General features: G+C 33.1%; 2 protein-coding genes and 1 pseudogene across 2 annotated transcripts; 1 reads left to right on the top strand and 2 right to left on the bottom strand.

Annotated features, from left to right (window-relative positions):
- Positions 1–9266: 9266 nt before the first annotated feature.
- Positions 9267–10720, bottom strand: LOC146910625 (protein PELOTA 1 pseudogene; annotated as a pseudogene).
- Positions 10721–12060: 1340 nt separating this feature from the next.
- LOC146910624 (Pollen Ole e 1 allergen and extensin family protein) lies at positions 12061–12961 on the top strand. The gene is made up of 2 exons (XM_085725614.1): positions 12061–12272; positions 12435–12961. Exons 1-2 carry the CDS (start codon positions 12095–12097, stop codon positions 12803–12805), a joined length of 549 nt encoding a protein of 182 aa, XP_085581740.1. The 5' UTR covers positions 12061–12094; the 3' UTR covers positions 12806–12961.
- Positions 12962–14490: 1529 nt separating this feature from the next.
- VPS37-1 (Modifier of rudimentary (Mod(r)) protein) lies at positions 14491–18487 on the bottom strand. Its single transcript, XM_085725610.1, has 7 exons — positions 18343–18487; positions 18010–18198; positions 17829–17916; positions 15450–15489; positions 15308–15354; positions 14925–15045; positions 14491–14816 (listed from the first exon to the last, which is right to left on the bottom strand). Exons 1-7 carry the CDS (start codon positions 18357–18359, stop codon positions 14656–14658), a joined length of 663 nt encoding a protein of 220 aa, XP_085581736.1. The 5' UTR covers positions 18360–18487; the 3' UTR covers positions 14491–14655.
- Positions 18488–21996: the final 3509 nt, after the last annotated feature.

Below are 21996 nucleotides of genomic sequence, written 5' to 3'. Positions count from 1 at the left end.
TATAGCTAGGTGTTTTGGAGTAGGTGAAAATGAGGGGATCAAGCCAATTGAGGGAAACAATAGGCTTAACATAGAAACCCTTATTGCTATGAATTTCATCAAACATCGTCCACCTCTCCATTACCAACTTAAGCTAAATGTGCCAATTGTGTTTTTATTGCCTAACCCATCTCGGACTACCACTGAGGTGGAATAAAATTGGTTATATGTTGATGTGCAAGTTCTAGAACAACAAGATGATGAAGGAGAGGGTGCTAGCTTGCACCATGATGAGGAAGAAGGTGCTAACTTGCACCAAGAGGGGCACCATGGCCATGAAGCCGGTGAGCTTAATGAAAATCAAAGATGGACATGGATTCATAATGAAATCGAGAGGATGAGCACCGAGCAACAAAGGCAAGGTGTTGAGATCTCCGGCCTTCGCAATGAAGTTCAAAGGGGCAACCGTGTCAATAATGAAAATAATGAGATGCTCCGTCGGATGATGCAACACCTACAGCTTCAAGGTCCCCCTTACGGACCTCAATAAACAAATGTGAGCTTTCCTCTTCCTCTCTTCCCTTCTTCTTCTTCCTATCTCTCTCATTCTTCTTCTACTCATCTCTTTCTCCTACTCTTCTTCTACTCCTTCTTTCTTCTACCTCTTCTCTTTTAATTTCTTTTTCTTTTGAATCATTGAGGACAATGCTTCCCCTAAGTGTGGGGGGGGGGGCCTAATAAAGTGTCTAGAGTCGTAGTGTTCCCAAACTCCCTTGAACTTTATTCTTTTGTTTTGTTTTTATAGCAAGAGGCATAACTAAAGTAGCTTGTTTTTAATGTAAATATGGCATGAAAATTTTTGTTTTGTCTTTTCCTTAGGTTGCTTCTTGTACATGAAAGTAGTTTCTAGTGTTTCTTGTGTTCTTGCTATACCCATATCTTGTTTTAATGTGAAAATTCTCCAATGAGAAAAGCACCCGGTTGCAATCCTTGAGCAAATGTATGAATAGGTATTTTAAGGAGCACGTTCTATCTTTAGTGTTAACTTAGACCCTTTAAAGTCTTAAGAGTAAAAGTAGTATAAGTTTGTGTGGGAAAATTAATCGAATTGTTCTTAATTGTTATATTCTTATTAATTTGTTAAATGTTAAATGGGGCGGGAGAATGGCACCAACATGTGGGGGAAAGGACAATTACATCCTAACTTCCTAATTGTGGTGGTGACTCCCTAATTTGAACTTAATGTGAAACAAATTCATCAATGCTGGGGGGAAAGGACAATTACATCCAAAAAGACTTCCTACGCGGAGATGAAACAAATAATAATTTTGCAGCACTGCTTAGGGTGATTTTGAATCTAGGGGGAAAGGACAATTACATCCGAGAAGACTTCCTACGAGGATAGATAGCCCCTAAGCATCTGCAGCCCCTTGTGCTTAATTGTTAATCTAATCTAATTTAACTTAAATTCCCATCACTCTTATATGAAATGAAGAAAGGACTTTTCTCGGTTACTTTAGCACTAGGGATAGAACCTGTTCCTCATAATATCTGTCTTATACAGGAGCAAGAAAAGGGTTGGACTGCACACACACACACTCACTTGAGACTTGATGTTGGGTAGAATAGGTTCGTGAGAAGTGTTTGAAGTTGTAATTAGTGTACTTGAAGCAAAGCCTTTCTTTTGAGACACATTGTTCTTAATATTGCCATAATCAATCTTTTGTTGCTACTATGTTTGTTGCCTTTTGCTTGAGGACAAGCAAAGATTCAAGTGTGGGGGAGTTTGATGAGTCATAGATAGTATTAATTATTGCCTTATTTAATTTAGTTTTATTTTAGATTTGATTTTATTTCATCGCATTTTATTTTAGTTTAGAATATTTTACTTCAAATTGTGTTTTATTTTATTTTAGGAATAAATATATGGTGGAAGGTGCCTTGGAGCAAAAGAAAGAGGACTGGAGCAAATACAGCGCAAGAATACGAAGATACGAGACAAAAATAAGTTCCCCCAAACTCAGAAGCTTGGCACGGCCCGTGCCAACATGTGGCACGGCCGTGCCCGTCCCCAGGATCCTGTTTTGCTGCTTTTCTTCGGGCCCAAGTTACCCTGTTGCAGCTTTACCGTTTTATCCTTCTAGTTGCTTAGTTTCTAAGTCAGATGTAAAGCTATAAATAGAGTAGCTCTCCACCATAAACAATCATCTTTACTTTTGTTTATTTCAATTGCTATTTCAATAAAGTCTTTATTTCGTTTTACTTTCTTCTTTGCAATTTACTTTTATCGCATTCTCTCTTCTTCCCCCATGTCTACGATGAACATGAGTGAGTAGACTTCTTTGTCTTGGGATCGTTGGATAAGTCTAATGACGTAATCCGGGTCAAGCCAAGTCTTAAACCCTAATTCCTAATCTAAATTCACCGTTTTAACATGAATTAATTATTATCAAACTGTGGAAGCGAACGCGGAGGGTTTGATAATGGTTAATTCATCATCACAGATATCAATTCATAAAGCGAACGCGGAGCTTTGATATCCGAACAAGTGAATTTAGACAAGGTTTGCGAAACATGAGAATAGTCTAGCAAACCTTGGGACACATAAAGTTTCGATCTTCAAGGGTCCCAAAGGCAATCACCCATGAGAATAGGTGTGGTTGTTGGAGGGATACACTCACTGACTTCGAGAGGAGCTGTGATATGCTAAAGAGAAACTTGTCCTTAGTAATTAGGATTAACGTTTAATTATAAGTTCAAGGCTTGCTTGTGAAAAGATTCGTTATTACGATGAACCAATGATCCCAAGGCTTTTTAATATTATTGTTATTTACCTTCAAAAACTGCACTCTCCCACTCCTTATTTCTTTCTCTTCTAATCAATTTCTAAAAGCTAATTGGATTGACCAACTCCCTAGCGGAACGATAACTCTACTTACTACTATTACTTCGATAGGCCGTGCACTTGCGGTTTGGCCCTATCATCGGTCGAATTGCAAATGTTTGATGCTTGGAGGTATAAGATTAACTTGTTTGTTCAAACTCCACAAAAGTATAGCTAAAAGTAGATACCATGATTTTGTTTGGCACATATATGGTATTTTTATAACAATGTAAATTGAGCAAAAATAAAATCCTTTATCATAAACTTTCAAGTCAGTATTTGACAAAGAGACATAAAGTCACATATATACTTTAAAATTAATAGTTATATTCATCCGTTGAATATAATTATTTGTTACTTTAAAAGTCAATAAAAAGTCAGTATTTGACAAAAAGAACATAAAGTCACATATATGTTTCTTACTACCAACTTTTTAAATGTAGTTGTTTACTCTCCTTAAAAATGTAGAGAAGTTTGAAAAAAGTCGGGTCAAACGATACCTTAATCTCCCACAACGACAATGTAGAAGCAACTGAATTTGGGAGAAAAAATTGAAAAATAGTTAAAAATATAAAAATTGGAAAATAATTAAAAGTTATTAAAAATATAAAAATTAGAAAATAATTAAAAAAATTGGTTAGGGGTAAAAATGGAAATTCATAGGCCTAACTTCTCCTTAAAAATGTAGAGAAGTTTGAAAAAAGTCCGGTCAAACGATACCTTAATCTCCCACAACGGCAATGTAGAAGCAACTGAATTTGGGAGAAAAAATTGAAAAATAATTAAAAGTTATTAAAAATATAAAAATTAGAAAATAATTAAAAAAAATTGGTTACGGGTAAAAATGGAAATTCATAGGCCAACCTTCAAAAAAAAACTCTCCAATTATTAATTTACCAAAATGCCCCTCCCTGGGGCAAATTTTATGTTTATATACATCAACTTAGTTGTAACTAATATAGTAATAACATACCAAATTTAAGATGTGTCCACCATGATGGTTAATTTAGAGTACAAAATATGGTTGGAAACTAAACCAAAATATTCAGATTTTGTGATCAAAACACAAGCTCTACAACACAGATTTTAAAGTACTCATGCATTACAGATTACGAAATTACATTTCCAAAACTACCTGATCATCTTCAATTCCATAACTAACCACTCCCTCCTGTTGTTTACTGGATGCGGACATGCTTGACATACATTTTGGTCGGTGGATCCTCCAAATCAAAGATCAATAAGTCATTCTCCTGTAAGCCGCGTTCTATGACGAAGTCAAACCATTCACCATCCAAATTTTTCTCAGCATTCCTCCTGTCAGCAGTACTAACCTTGCAATTATATGTCTTATGTGTCTCCACATCTTCCAAAGTCATCCTTAGATATTTCCTCTTCAAGACCCTTTTGGATATTTGATTAGGAAAATGCTACATAAAATCAAAAATCAAACTGTTAACTTAGATAGAATGCTTCAACACAATTTTTTGGAGGAAATATTTATCTGTGTGTTATTTGTTACTCTTAACAGATGGAAATATTTATTTGATAATAGAAGATGATATTAGATTTATAAAAAATAGATTTTTGCATACCAAAGCTTGGGGCCTTTCAACGGAAGCCAAAACTATTGTGACATTCTTCTCAAAGTGATGATGATCCACGCCGCCAGCTTCTTCCACGTTGTCGACAACACTTGCATTCGCTTAAATTTCATTTCCAGCTCCTACTTCATCCTCATTGTTTATTTGTTCAATCTCAACTTTATCGTCCGAGATAATCTCAATAGGTTCCTACTTAACTTGCATGGGGAAAACATTTGGAATGTGAATTGCTCCTAGTTGTGTCAACTTATATATATTATTCACGCCCTCGTAGTCGAGTCTAATCTTTGTTGAAACTAAAAACCCAAACTCCTTAGCAATTCTGATTCCACTAACCATATATATCCCCATCTCATCCCTGCCAAAATGATTGACATAGTATACCCCTTCATCAGAAAGAAGCAATCCAGGAGCATTGATCTTGATCTCTCTGCGATGTTCGTTGTAGTACTGGTTTTGAATACAGACTGTACCCTACATTGACATAAAAAATACATTGTTCAGCATGATTTAAATAATTTATGCAATTATGTACTTTTATTACTTAAATGTGGATGTTCGTTGTACGAAGTACATTGAGAAGAAGCCGAACTCTGACTTAAGTTCTGACTGATGCTTTGACTCTGAGCTTGAGAAGTGTTAAGGTCACGACAACAATTCAAGAAACATGGTCAAAAAACAATCAAATCAGATTGTGAAATAATAAGTTACTCTAACACTGTATTGTGAAATCATAATGCAAACTTACTAAGTCTTAAACTTCTCAACAACCGGATAATGTAGGTTGATGAGCAGCCTCAAACCTGACCAATTGTTACATATATCTGGGTTGCAATTGACTACAAAATGGAAGCAAAGAACTCAAGGTAAATAGATGGTAAATGATAAAGCTATGAAATATTTTTCCCATAGTGTTACATCAACTATATTCTCACTGCATAAGGAAAGACATATTTCAGGTCATTATCAAACTTATACAAAATCCTATCATCTGATGCTGACAAATTAGAAAATAATACCTTTTATCTTTCAACACAATGTTCGTACACAGTTTCTTTCTAGTCCCAATTGGCATTGTCTTGACAATCTCATGAAGAAGCCCGATGATTTCTTAAAAAAATATTATTATTATAAATGTTGGAATTTAATTAATGCCATATTTTTGTATAAGAATACCATATTTTTGGTGTCTTAAAAAAAGATAGGAATTTATATTATATGAGATTATATTTCTTACATTGTTGGTGTCATGGAAACTTATATGTTTAGTTTTTTTGAATAAGAAAAAGATATGCACAGTTTGTTACAATATAAAGGTGCAATATATATATATATATATATATATATATATATATATATATATGTATGGCATTTCAAATGAGAGGAGTGGTTATTATGAGAGATGAGAGGACTTAATAATAACCATTGGATCTAAACTAATCATGTTACTTCATCAATAGCTATATATGCAGTCAATTAAAACAAAAAACACGGCTCTTCGTCTTTCCTCTGCACACGCTTCTCAATGCAACTTGTACAGAACCCTTTAGCTGGCGATGGCGATGCGGTGTTTACAGCCTTTGTTAGAAGATTTCTATGGCCACCTAAATCATACATACCCCAACTGAATGTTTTTTTCTATTTTCCATTTTCGTGACCTGTTTTTTATCAATTGATTGAATTTTTCAAAAAGGGTTAATTTAAGTTGGATTTGAACAATAGTAGAACTAAACTATAATTTCACTCATAACCAAATCAGCTTGTGATTATTTGTTAGTCTTCTACGAAATTACTTTAACTAATTGGAATTTCTCTCCCAAAGCTATCATAATCTTTCTTTTCTTTGACAAAATCTTATTATGTTTTCTTTCTATTGAACCTAAATTGAGGGAGAGGAAAGAAAGGAACAGAAGAACGTTGAAGAGATCCTTTCTATAGAGAGAAAAATCAAGGAAGAACAATACATAGAAGAGGTAAAAAGAGCAATCACTTATGACTTATGCAATAGAGAGAGAACGGGATAAGGGAAATGGAGAAAGCCAATTTACTCTTAACACTCCCCTCATTTGATATGCCCTATATATATATATATATATAAGTATAATTTTTTTAGGCATCTAGACCTTTTTTGAAGAAAAGACATCTACAATTTTACTTTTAATTAAAATCAAAATTTTATAAAAATAATCATAAGCATTATGCAACGCCAAAAAAAATTATACGCAGTAGCGTAAAAAAAAAACAGACACACATAAAGTATTACTCTAAACGCTAATGTGTGTGTATATTTGTGAGGTTGAAGAAAGAAAATAAAAATATTTGGTATCATTAAATGACAACGTGAATAAAAATATTTGTGAGGTTGTGATGATTAAACGATATTGAAATTAAATATATAAGTGATAAAATGATAATAAAATTCCTTTGGAAAAAAGGTAATAAAATTAAATGGGACCTCCTTAAAAAAAATTAAATGGAACGGTTAAAAAAAATTAAATGGAAGAAAAAAATGGTTGAAATATAATATTAAAAAATAAAAGAAAAGGTTCCCAACGTGAATTGAAGAGAGATACTTGTGAAATAAATTGTCGAGAAGTAGTTTTTTGAAGTATCATTCAACAACTTTTGGCCAAAGCTCGCTCATTCCATTCAATTTTATGCATTAAAAAAAGTACATTTTTTAGTAAGTACTTAATTGATATTGTATTTGGCCTAACTTCTCCTTAAAAATGTAGAGAAGTTAAAAAAAAAACGGGTCAAACGGTACCTTATTCGCTCACAACGGCAGTGTAGAAGCAACTGAATTTGGGAGAAAAAAATTGGAAAATAGTTACAAATAAAAAATTGTAAAATAGTTAAAAAAAATTAAAATATAAAAATTGGAAAATAGTTAAAAAAAATTGGTGAGGTAGCACTCAACTAAGCAACACTAAAAAAATTATATGCATTAGCGTAACAAAAAAACAGACAGACGGACATAAAATATTACTCTAAACGTTAATCTGTGTATATATTTGCGAGATTGAAGAAAGGAGATAAAAATATTTGGGATCATTAAATAACAACGTGAATAAAAATATTTGTGAGATTGTGATGATTAAACGATATTGAAATTAAATATATAAGTGATAAAAAGATAATAAAATTTCTTTGAAAAAAATATAAAATTAAATGGAACCTCCTTAAAAAATTAAATGGAATGGTTAAAAAAAATTAAGTTAAATGGAAGAAAAAAAATATTGAAATATAATATTAAGAAATAAAGAAAAGGTTCTCAGCTTAAGTTGAAAAAAGGTGCTTGTGAAATAAATTGTCGAGAAGTAGTTTTTTAAAGTAACATTCAACAACTTCTGGTCAAAGCTCATTCCATTCAATTTTATGCGTTCAAGAAAAGTACTTTTTTTAGTAAGTACTTAATTGATAATGTGTTTGGCCTAACTTCTCCTTAAAAATCTAGAGAAGTTTGAAAAAAGTCGGGTCAAACGATACCTTAATCTCCCACAACGACAACGTAGAAGCAACTGAATTTGGGAGAAAAAATTGGAAAATAGTTAAAAATATAAAAATTGGAAAATAATTAAAAGTTATTAAAAATATAAAAATTAGAAAATAAAAAAAAATTGGTTAGGGGCAAAAATGGAATTTCATAGGCCATTGGTTTAAAAAAAAAACTCACTAATAAATGAATTACCAAAATGCCCCTTCTAGGGGCAAAATGGTAATTTCAAGGGACATGTCTTTTTATATTAGTTATAGATGACGACCAGTTATGATGCAGGATATTTTGAAAATCTTTTTTCTTTTTTTATATCAAACAATAAACATGATTATAATTAAAAAGTTTTTTGAAATCCTTTAGAATCATAATTCAATACACGTCTTAAAAGCCGGGATGGATTTACATGATGATGATGGTGTGCACATGCAATAGTCATTTTCTACATCATTTTGAAATGTCTAAAAACCTATAATGTATTCAACCTTATAGCGTTATGTAATCAATTTGATTGTATTCATTACACTTTATGATTTTATTACTTATGTAGTTAAATATATAAAATAAATATTAAATGAAGTTAAATTGTTCGCACCCCCGACCCAGGGTCTTGGATACGTCACTGCTTAAAAGTATGATTGAATGGAGAGATTCAAGTCAATGAAAATCAATTTGGTTTTATGTTTGAGAAGTATGATGGAGTAAATCAATTATATCGTATGATGAAGTTGTATCAAATGAAACAAAAAGACTTGCATTTAATTTTTATTGATTTAGATAAAGGTGTTTAGAGATTTCATGAAAACCATAGAGAATAAAGGTGTTAGGGTTGAAGGTGTACGCTCTTCTTCCATTTCAGAATACTTGATAATTTTAAAAATTATCCATAACATATAAAAAAAAATGGTATCAAAGGTGTGTAACAAACCAAAAAAAACAAAGTATTGATTATTTTAGTTCATAGTTACAACTTACAACGATATATCTTTTATAATTGAACGCTAAAGAAGAAAAAGAACAAAAATGAGTGTTAATTGAAGAAAAAATTATTTAGAGAATTTCAGTTGGTTCTTTTTAATTATTGTCAAAAGACTGAATTGTCCATTTTTATTAATGTTCAAGATTTTTAATTAGACACATTTTTGTATAGATGCATGATATTTTTGCGTTAATATATTAGACACATTTTTGTATATATGCATGATACTTTTTAAACGATATTGCTTAATATAATTTTTTATATATACTAGACAAAATTTCTGGCAATGTCGAATCTTGTTAAATTATCTGTAGATCACACGAGTCAAACATATACTTCTAGTTTTATTGAAGGGAATAAGACATATATACAGTCATTTATGTACAAATGATAATTTACTTTCTAGAACACTAACAATGGGAGGGATTAAAAAGAACATTAAACATAGACATGTAAGTCTAAACATGATGATCATCATCATCATCCATATCTTGAAGACCAGGTAATGGAAATCTGAGAATGGCTGCAACACCTGTTAACTGATTCAGTTGTGGTGTCGAAACATGCATAGAGGAATACACCAAAGCCTTTCCTCCACCATCTCTCACGGATTTCACCAAACTCGCATATTTTTTCCTCATCTCTTCATTCCTATAAAGTTCATCACTTATCATAAGGGTCTCAATTGCATTCATCTCGTGTGCACTCTCCACATGCTTTGGTCCATAACATACACGATCTGAATTGTTGCACACCATGTCCCATAATTCCTTAAAAGCCCTAATTTCTAATCCTAAGTTACTGTCCTTTATTAAATTCATCACCGCCGAGTCATTTAAAACTTCCCTCAAATCGAAGTTACGATTACTCTTGTTGTTATTACACCGTGATCCCACAACTACGATACGTGACTTGTTCTCTTCAATAAACCTCATCTTTAACCTCCTTGCTTCAGATAAAATAAAAGAAACCTACGAAAAATAGTTGGGGATAGCAATGCATTATCATCGTTTTCCCCTGCTATTACTACACTCTTCACAATTTTGAAATCCACATGTTTCACAAAAGCTGCAAACACATCACGAAAAAACACGTTAGAGGAGGGAGAAGAAGAAGATTTTTTATGTGAATATAAACGTGCTGAGGCTTCGATTTTGGAACAACGAGTAGTGACCCCTTTTCCAAGCAAGTGAATCTCCGCTTGGTGTTGTTGAAGAACAACAACAGCAAGATTGGCATCCGAAGAAGATGATGAATTCTCGGTGGCATCGGTTAAGGCTTCAACGGCGTTTGGACCCCACAACTTTTTTTCAAGGTCAAAGGATTTGTTTCTTTCAAGGGTTAATGTGTGGAAAGAACCAGCGGCGACATATTGGATTCAAAGTTGCGACCGTGAACTCGAAGGGTAGAAGAGTCTTTGTGAAAGTCGCGGCACGTGACTTTGAGATGAAGGGTGAGTTTGACACGTGACGCAGTGTTTTTGTTTGATTCGAGATGAACTTTACGTGTTGTATCGGATGTGACAACATCCCCGATCGTGATGAGGTTGTAAAGGAGCCACACATCATCGGGTTCTTCTGCAATTAATTTAACAGTTCCTCTTTGGTTAAGAGCAAAATCCTTTTCCAAGAGCTTCATATCAATTTAATTAATTATTTCCAAAGTATGTGGTAAGAATGAGATGTTACGGAGATTTAGCGTTGTCGCAAGATTTTTATGTGGCTGCGTGTGTGAGTTCAAATGTTTTATTTTATGTAGCTATAGTATTTTGGGTAGGTTAGAGTTGCGTGTTATTGGGAGTCTTGGAGTCCTTGGATTGGATTATGTGGTGCTGTTTTATCGTGGAAACAATTCCTTATTTTGGGTACAAGCTAGATAATGCATTTTTTGGATTGGATTCGTCCTTCAAACTGAAATGTGGTTCCCATACTTTTTAGTTTTGAGTTATATATGGATCAATGGAAATTTTTCAGTGTGTTGTAAAATTGTGGGTGATATTTTTGTTTCCACACTTCATTTCCCTATGATACTTTGACAGATAACAAAATGTGAAGACATAACCTAAAAAAAATGTGAAGACTAATTTTTTAAGGTAATTGAAATTAAATAAAAGGGATTGATCTCTTCCAACGCGAATATTGGATATCAAATAGTTAAATGATTTAAGTATCTAACATTTATGTCATAATATGTTAAATATTTCTCTCTATTTGTGTGAACCAAACACATGTCCGGGGTACATATAGAGAAAAAAAAAATACAAACGTTGAGCCATCTCAAAATGTATTTTTAGATAAATTATGTTGTTCGAAAGTGCATTTTCAATAAATGTATGTTTTTTTTTATAGAAAATGTGGGGGGTAAACAGTTGCATTTTTTTTGACCAAAAAAGTAGCACCCTTAAATGAGATTTATCTCCTCCCCATGAGACTGGAAAATTGCTCTTTTCCTTTTTGTTTTTATTCATTCCCTTAATTCAGCATACGCTCGGCATTTTTCAGTGTGAGTTAATTCACACTGACAATTTTAAGATCGGTTAAACAGACTTAAAAAGTGATTGAACCAATCTTAAAAGTGTTAGTGTGAGTTAACTCACGCTGAATTAAGGGAATGAGAAAAACAAAAGGGAGAAGAGCAATTTTCATCGGACTGAGCTTGCTTCTGATTGTATGTGTTGGGCCAAGGGCCCTTTTGTGTTACACATTGACCAGAAGAAAGTGAGATAAACTAATGAATTCTGCTCTTTACCCAACACATTTTGCTCATTCCCAACTGCAATTCCAAAAATACCTCTGCGTGAGTTAACACAAGCAGAGATTTACACTAGCGTGAGTTAACTCACGCAGAAATTTACACTAGTGAGAGTTAACTCACGCAGGGGCATTTTGGTCTTTTCAGTTGGGAGCGAGCAATTTCTGATGGGTAAAGAGCAGAATTCTAAACTAATATGATAATCTATTAATTTTGTATTATTGTTATAAAGAATTGAATAGTGGATTGCACGTCAAGAACCGATAGGACTTAGGAGTGCTTCACCACGTTTATTCCCAATTCATACTCACACTAACCAACCCCAGCTTAGCTAGCTTGTTATATATATTTGCTTCATTCAAGTCAATGTAGCCATAAACCCTTGTGAGTTGAGAAGAAAGATGGCATTTGCAGTAGCATTGATGATCACTGCAATGGTAGTGTGTTGCACAACCAATATCATATTAGTCTCAGCTTGGGATGAACCAGCACAAGTCATTCACGTGGGTGGAAAAGTGTTGTGCCAGAATTGCAGCATGGGCTGGAACGAATGGGTTTCTGGTGATAAGCCAATTAAAGGTATGTAATATTATCATTTTGTTACATTTAAAAATAAAATAAAAACATTTTAGAAGTTTTTTATAATAAAATGACTCAATTTTTTTTAGTCCATAACAAGTAGACTCTAATGGATATAAGCATATACTTTGGTTGCTTACTAATTGTGCAAAACACTATCAGGAGCTAAGGTGTCACTAACATGCATGGACAAGAGAAACAGGGTTATGTATTATACAAGTGACACAACAGATGAGTTAGGACTATACGACATGATAGTGAACAAATACATCTACGGCAAAAAATTGGATGCAAAAGGTTGCTATGTGAGGTTAGTGTCATCCCCTGATAATGTTTGCAACATCCTCACTGACTTTGGTGGTGGAAAGGCTGGTTACAAACTCAACTACCCAACATCAGTGTATCGTGGTTTAATCAAATATATGGTTACCCCTTTTTATTATACCACTCCTATGTGTGATATGCCTGATACTGATACCTATGAGTCTGAAGCCAAAGTTCCCAAAGAAGAAAGAGAAGGGGGATATTATTAGTGTGAATGTTCTCGCTTGGCTTTAAGGTTCATGGTTATGATTAGTCCATTTCCCATTTTATTAAATTTTGTAACAAATTGTATCAACTTTATTGGAGGAAAAATGTCAACATGTAATGCTCCTTCGTACAATCGTATGTTGAACATGTTTTTACTATATAGTGCACATCAATAACTAAATTTCTCTAAAAAAAAACTGAATTTCTCAATCTCATGCAATCGTGTGTTGAATATTCAATGGTAGTTTTGTTCCAAAAATAAGATATGTTAATCATGTATGAATTATTATCCTTCTAAAAAAATGAATGAATTATTATAGAAATGCAAAATCAAACAAAAAAATTTAAGGGTGGAAATATTGGCAAGTACTAGGGGTGTATTCGTGTATGGGGTAAGGATCCTTTAAAGTGAGTAAAGTGTAAAGTGAGAATTAATGATTTTGTAACAAACTCGTGATTTTTTATGATGTACATACAATATCTATCTTTAATTTATTAATTAATGGTTGACATTGCTCACTTTACACTCTAAAGTGAGTTGTTCACTTTAGATGAGCCGAATCCTCAGTATCACTTTGTAAGTGTTACGGTATACACAATTGTCAAATAATTGAAAACAAACCCCTCAACTTGCAACATTTTTCTAATTTTCCAATCTAAAAACCAAAATCTCCCCCTCTTTCATCACAATTATGCAGTCAATCTCCGCCGTAACCAATGATTTAACAATGGGAATGGGACATGGTGTTTGCTATCAGATAAGCAACTTACTACAATACTAGGCACCAGAGGTCCCTGCTAAGCTTGGTACATGGTTGAATGAAAGCTGGTTAGAAGAACAAACAAAACACCTTGTACAACAGCAACTACCACAACACTCTAACAAACTAGCCTGAAGCCTCGTAACCCTGTTGCTATTGTACTATTTATAATTATGCAGTTTCACATTAGAAACCGTTCAATAGCAGATAACAGACAATCAGATAAAGGGGAAAAACCTCGATCAAATGCGAAAAACACCCACTTCCCATTGCATCACATTGAAACCACAAAAAAAAAAAATCCCTAAACGTCACAATTCCCTTTCACAACTATATCCGAACGCATCATCACCCCTTGCAAACATAGATATTATCATAAGAGGACCAACCAAAGGGTGTGTGATGATGAGGAAGAGGGTGTTGTTGGTGAAGATTGACAGATGGGTATTTAGGATTTTAGGATTGAGAAACATAGAAGAATGTTGCAAAATTGAGGGGTTTGCTTGCAATTGACGGACACTGACGTATAGTACTAAAGATCAATGATTCTCAAACCAGAGAAAAACAAGTACAATTCTGTTATTTAAAAATATAGAATTGAGATGCTTTATACTACACAGTATACCTCGATCTTTTTCTCTTGTTTACTTCTCATCTACTTTACACCTTACACTGATTTGAAATATATTCCACAAAAGAAAGGAACACTATTTTTTATGTATCATTTTGATGCTCAAACATAACTTCCCACATAAGTAATAAGTAAAGTATATAGATGTTTCAAATCCAAAACAAATCTTATAATAGAGATGATGATACTAGAAATAAGCCTTCAGAAAAATACCGTTGAATGTAGTAAATTAAAAACAAAACTAAAATATGGTGCAGATAATTCCGTACCTCTTCTTAATATGGCGCATAACTACTCAACAGGGAAAATAGATGTATTTATGAATACTAGTCGCTACAGGGAACAATCTCAATTTTCAAGCTGTACATATAAACGTTAATCAATCAACAGAGATAGCTCTATCCACACAACTCATAAAACTGGTTTACATTATTATTTTTCATATTCCATATGTCAAGGCTCATATAATTGATGTTTTAGCAGCAAGATGTACAAGAGTTCTCTTGTGGTAAGTGGTGCGTAGCTTCTTGTATTTCTGCAAAAAAGCTGCAAGGTCAATCTCTCTGTCAAGGAGTTGCTGGTGCAGATTTTCAGATTCCTCATCTGTCTGATTCACAGATTCTGCAAAATTACAAGTTCGTCATATGTATGACCTAGCCTTCGTCGTAATAGTGAAAAAATTGTTACCACCAGAACTATTGCAATAAATTGTGTAAGTTCAAGTCATACCTTGAATTCTTTGGAGAAGGGATGCAGGGGAATTCATCTTTAACATTTCTTCTTTTTGCTTCTCAAGCTCGTTTAGTTTCTCATTAGCAGTAGCTAATTCGGTTGTACGAATTATTCTACACTGTTTCACAAGAAGGAAAGATATAAGTTCCGTAATCTGCATAAGATTTTGGATATTAATCCCCTGCAGCCAGTGATCTCCTGCATTCACACAGTCAGCAGATCAACACCGTCCAATCTTGATTAATAGATTATGAGCGAGCTGTTCAAATATTTTTAAATATCTGCTGACAACGTGAATGCAGATGATCCTTAACTGCAGAAAACTCATTTTCCAAAAATTCCAATCAGGGGAAAAAACTAATCACGGGCCGTGATCTTACCTGATTCCTAAGTTCCATCATGCGAGGTTCCTTTTGTAGATTTTCCTCTGTATTAAAGACAAATTTGAGAAGTTCTATAACACTTATTGATGGCAAACTATTTAAAACAAGCATTGAAAATAAAAGAAATTCAATATCTCACCTGCCAGCTGCCTATTTTCCTTGGCAAGTTCATCTTTCAGCTGATCATATCCATAGGCCATAAAATAGTTAAAACACAAGCAGATACAAACTCAACCATCAGAACAAAAACAAAAACACTGCTAAAAAAGGTTAAGCATAGGAGTAATACAACAAAAAAACTTCAGCACACTCGTACGGGACCAACTGTACAGTAGAGCACAGTCAATTACTTGTGACAATTTGACTAGTGTGATTAAACGTCATTTCAATAGTCCGCAGACATGTATTGGGATGTCATACCGTCATTTCAATAGTCTTTTCAGTATGGCAACTATTTGTTAGGACCCAAGTTTGTTACCATAGTCACATGGATAATGATACATAAAAGGAGAGTCGCATGGATAATGATACATAAAAGGAGAGATGAAGCGTTAGTTAAGGTCGGTTGAGACATGTGAAAAGGAAATTGGAATGGAAAGAACCAGGTGCCTCAAATGCCTAGAACAGGGGGTTTATTGCATCTACAGATTCCGCATGTCCGATCTTATATTCCATTGACACAGATTCAGTGATAGAGATTTCCTATCAACACACATCAACATTCTTTCTATATTCTGAGCTAGTTCCATCACTGCAACAATAACAACCACCAAAGCCTTTTCCCACACCAGTGGGGTTAGGTACATGGATCAAATGACGCTCCGATATCCTGTCATGATTCATATTTAAAGATATATCATTAACTATAATATCTCTTAATGATTTGACCTATCGTTTTCCATGCCCATCTTTTAGGCTTTTACCTCTAAATAGAGATTATCCTCCATTCTACAACCTTCTTCATCAGTGCTTCTTTGGGTCTGCTGCACACATGTCCAAACCACCTAAGCAAACCATCTTTCTACAATACGAGCTACCTCTACTGTTTCTCGAGTGATATGATTTATAATCTTGTCTTGTTGTGTATGATAAAAAATCCATGGTAACATTCTCATCTCAATAACACTAATATATGTAATTTATTGTTAACTTTTACAAGTCCAACATTCAATTTCATACAATATTACAGATATTAAAGTTGTACCAAAATTTTTCCCTTTTTTTTGGTAGAATACTGTTTTTTTTGGCAATTTTTTTTTCCCTTTAAGCTTGAGTGATACTGTTCAATCACAAATTAAATCCTATAATTGACAACACCCTCTATTTAGCATCATTTTGTTTGATTTGATGGCTTGAAGCACTAAAAATGTTTACCTTGCGGTATAGTGTATTCTCTGATTTTCACCCCTGCTGGTATTTGAGTGTTTCTTACTAAACTTAAATGCTTTATTTACTCCAACTTGGGCAGAAGTCCTGTTTCTATTCTCCAAATTTTTAATTTAATTATTTTTCCATGAATCTCTCGATACTCCAAATTTCTAATTTAATTATTTCTAATTTAAAAGTATACCGTTTGTTGAAAAAACATGTATCATGGCACCATCTCTTGTGTCTGCTCGATAAACACATCTAGAACAAAAACGTTCAAAACTGACCTTCGATGCACACCTATAGTAATAGTGAAACATATATTTCCACCTTGTGCTCTTACATTAGTTTTAACCCTTCATACATATTTTTTATTATTCGAATATACACAATCCAAACTTCTATATTTTATGGGGCCTCCCGCAGCACGTCTAGGTAACTTCATATATGTATCTTCCAAGTTTATGCTTGTAATTCTTTTTTATTGCATAAATCTTCAAATCAAATATACAGCTTCCATGGTTGACCATCCCAGCATTAAACCAAATTAATTTTCTGTAATGTGAGTTTCTTGTCTTAATTTCCGCTCAACTACTCTAAAAAAAACTTCACAATTTGACTTTACCATTTGAGTTTTATCGATTTATAATTTGCATAGTTTTGTCAAAAAATAGATCCTGCAGTTAGTGGCATAAATATGTGAATTCTTTGGAAGGATTAAGCATCGGCCTGCATTATAGGCACTGTCCCTACAGATTGGGATTCCTAGCTACAGGTTGGAAGGATTAGATCAACAACTGTCCTCTTCCTCACATCCAAAATCACTAGAAATACATGACTGTTTTCATTTTAGTTTTAGATATTAGGGGTGACTCGCAAGGAAAAAGGATTAGCAAACAAAGATTTCAAATATATGCTTCATAATCACAACGTAAGAAGGCATAAGCTGTAGCTAAGTATTACTAAATATAGGCATCGTCGCACTCCCAAATCCATACATCCTAAAGACATCAGAATCTGATGCTTCCTATCTATAAACTCAACAACCTACTACTAACTAACTAGATACTCAGCACAGCAACGAAAAAGAATGATAATTTCCAAGGTAATAAACCACAATAAACTAGATTAGTAAGGATAAGAAACTTACATTGGTTTGAATCTTGACCTGTTCAAGCGAATTCAGAAACTGTTGATAAGCATCTTTATCAGACAAAAGCTTCCTTAACTCATCAACACTGATCAATAAACAGTTAAACACACATCATTAAAATCATCCTATGTTAACAGTTAAGAAAACGGAAAAACCAATCAAGTAATTGATGTTAAACCTCTTATCCTTCAAAGAAGCAATGGTTCCGGCGGCTTCTGCTGGCGGAACATGAGAAGAAGGCGGCCTCGGTGAAGCGGAAGAGGAAGCAGGTGTAGCAGGCCTTGATGAACTGGATGAACTCATGATAGATGGTGGATACCATGACTGCTGCGATGAAGCTTCGTGTGGTTGTTGCTCTTGTGATCCCCTGCGCGTAATCAACAACAACAGCAATAACATCAATATCAATATTAACATCAAAGTTCGTATTTGATTATTGTGAAATTTTGGCAATAATTGGAAATTGAAAAGGTTATAGAGATATGAAATATGATTATGAATAATTAATTACCATAATCCTCGAAACATCTTGGTTGCGTGGTTGATTGATTCTGAATTCGATGATACGCCAACCGAAGAGGCGAAGATACAAACAAAGGGAACCCTCGAAATTTCACAGAAACAAAGGGAGAAGGAAAGAGGAAACGAAACACCTTGTTGCTCCAATTGATACGATATCAATTAAATCACTTTTTTTTTGCCGTGAATATGAAAAGGGTAATCAATTTTTTATTTTTCAATATTACTCGTTCTGTCTCATATATGAGAAAATATTTTTTTAAGTTTATTGAATAAATTAATGTATCTAATTTACAATGAAGATAAAGCTACATTAATTATTTAATAAACTTAAAAAAAGAATTTTTTTTCTTCTTTATGAGACCCGAGATAATATGGTCGATCATTGTTGAAATTTTTAATTATTTTAAATATTGATTGGTGCTTCATTTATGAAAATCGTCCAATGAAAAACTCACATTATATTAAGTCAACTTCTTTTTGAAAAAAATAGGAGTAACATTTTTGGTCAACTGGATATTAGATCACTAAAATTTCTAGAAAGATTGTTGTTTTGGTATATAATAATATAAAGAACATATATGTGGTGAGAGAAAGTCTTTCATGGATATATACCGGAATCAATATTATTTGGGCACACTCACACGATATTAACAAAATTAAAAGAGAAAAAACTAAATGATATCATTTAATATGATTAAATTATTTTTGTTAATTTTGTTGATTTTATGTGATGAATTCGTAATACTGGTGTGATATGATACAAACACGTGAAAATTATGAAATTGAGGTACGATACAACTAGTAGCATTAACAAAAATTATATACATGTAGATTTTTTTTATAAAAAATGCATTGTTCATTTTTCATTAATATGATCACAATTTACATAAAATAATATTTATGATCAAAATGTAAAGTGTTTCTCTTGTAAAAAAAATAAATAAAAAATGGCATGTGTGAATCAGATATCCTAAAAGCAAGTAAAAACATAATGAATGATACAACTTTCATTGTCATAATCCAAAAAAAGTACAATATTTAAATCTGGTTCATCAACGTACATCTCTAACAATTCAATAAGATTACCATCATCTTGTAGTGAATGATGTTAGTTGAGTGTCTCACTTTTTTACATCCATCATCTTCTCTAAGATATATTTGTGCATATTTACGAATATGATGTATAATTCAAACCCAAATGAATTATATTCGTGATATATAATTCGTGAATATGCACAAATACATTTTCAATTTTGAAATATTTAAACTTCATAAGTCTCAAGCGATTAAAAATTATATGAAGAGTTTTAACATAGGAGAAGAAAGGAGAAAATGAGAGTGGATTTAATAATGTTGAGGTTGATTGAAGAGAGATAGTGAAGGGAAAGTAGGGTGAGTGAGAAGTTGAACAAAAAGGATGGACTCACTACTTTTCAAAATAGGAGAGAAAGAGAAGGAAAATTATTATTTGTCACTTAACTTTTTATTTATACTATTGTTTATTTACTAAATTTATTTTGTGCTTTAAAAAGTAATGAAAACTTATATCTTGTTCATTTCTTTTTTTTTTCTCTTGTTCAAAAAAAAAAATTCAAAATCGTCTTTTTCATGTTTTTTTAATCTTTTTACGTGCGTCTTATATATTTTCCTCTTCTCACTTTTTATTTTTTTTGTTTTTTTAATATTTTTACACTGGGTTTTATCTATTTTCCTCTTTTCACTTTTTGTTTCGAACTGAATTCAAGGGTCCATTAAGTTAAAGCATCAGGACCCATTTGCTATCACACGCAAAAGAGACAATTTACGTTAAACATATGATCTATGTGATTTCTAACGCCCTAGCGGCTTCAATACCTTCCAAGCCTTAACGGCCGAGCACTGTCCTTAACAACCGCTCTTTACTCCTCAACTACTCCCCTAAACCGTTGTATATAAGCCTCCTTCTGCAACAATACACACATTATTTCACACAATTACAAAACTTAGCCTCTCACTCTTTACTTACACAATTACAAAACTTCCTATTTCACACATCATTTTTAAGAATCATTTCCGTTGAATATGGAAAAGAAAACCTTTTTTTTTTTTTGGGATTTATCGATCCGGATGCGAGTTCATTTATACAACAAAAATTATTTTCATTTAAAAAACTAGTTGTCAACCCGTGCTTCGCACGGGGTGGATTGCTTTTTTTTCGGATAATTTTGTTGGCAAACACATATTTGTTAATACGCTTAAAAGTAAACTGATTCGAAATTTAGGATATATAAAACTGGCAAACACAAATATATAAAACCTTCTAAGCTAAGAAAGGATATATAAAACATTCTAAGCTAAGAAAGGATATTTTTAGATATCGGTAGTTGTCCGGTCGTACCCAAACAGTTAGATTCCAGAGGAAAATGCACCTAAGATCAAATATTTCGAGCCAGCTTCCGTGGAAAATTACAATTTTGCAGATTTGACCCAATTTTCCTGCATGAAACATGTCAAAATTCATCCAAAAACAGTCCCCAAACAGCCCAAACCAGTTTAATCATCATTACCTACAAAACTATTCGGATTGAGCAGCATTTTCGTTCGCCAGCCTTCAATATCCAAAAGATAGAATTCCGTGTTCATGAGATCTGAATCGTACAACATGTTAACGAACCTGTCGGCGTAAACGCTCAGGGTTCAAAAAACTCATTACCACTAAAACTGTTCAGAAACAAAAAGAGAGAGCATGAATAACAAAGCAGAAATTTACGGGTCAAATTGAAAGTGGCTATGCCACTATTGTGGGTTTTAATAGAGAAAAAGGCCATGAAATATCAAAGGGATTAGAATGATAGATTAGTTTTCATTAGTAATAAAAATTTAGATGGATAACTCTTATAGCCATATCAATCACAAGCTTTATGGAGCAGTTGCATGTCTGCTAAACAAATTCTGGTTAATTGTTATAACATGTTATATTTTCAGTCCAACCCAATACTCTGCCAGTTGTAGTATAGCAATCTATGAATCAGAATTTAACAACACTTGCTTTCATACAAAACTGAATCCAAATATTTAAAATATCTAAAACAAAACTGAAGCAAAATCAATCCAAAACTACAAACACAACACTCATTTGTACAAATTTCCACATATCTAATTTCTATCCACCTTTTACTGCATGATTTATGTTGCGGTGTTCAAATTTCTGCACGAGACGGCGAGGCAGAAAGTAGAGGTTGCATGTTGAGTGGCATTAACCTCAAATTTACGTATCTTGTAATCAACATGCAACCTCTACGCACAAATTTCTCCCTGCATTATTGTTAATATGATTCCATGCTATACCAAGAGAACGTTATATTTGTTACTCTGCCTCAACATGCAACCTCTACGCACAAATTTCTCTTCTTTGAACTGATTTATCGTTTTGAACGGGGTTAGCATTGATTTATCGTTGAAACATGCAACCTCTACGTAATTCAACCCATGCTAACCCTTAAGATCGTTGTTGCCTTCGCACAGGTTGAATTACGTATTTTTTTTAAAAATTGCTCTAAAGGAGAGATGTTTAAGTTACGAAACATTGTCATTCTTCGTAATTTTGAGAACGAAGATCGCATAATAAGAATTTTGGTTCTTCATTGTCTATATGCATTATTGT

The sequence above is a fragment of the Medicago sativa genome, chromosome 7 (genome assembly GCF_051527215.1).
Source record: "Medicago sativa cultivar Bolivia chromosome 7, Bolivia_mono, whole genome shotgun sequence".
In the NCBI taxonomy this organism is placed as follows: domain Eukaryota; kingdom Viridiplantae; phylum Streptophyta; class Magnoliopsida; order Fabales; family Fabaceae; genus Medicago; species Medicago sativa.
The sequence above is the reverse complement of the archived record's forward strand: the minus strand, read 5'-3'. Positions and strand labels throughout refer to the sequence as shown.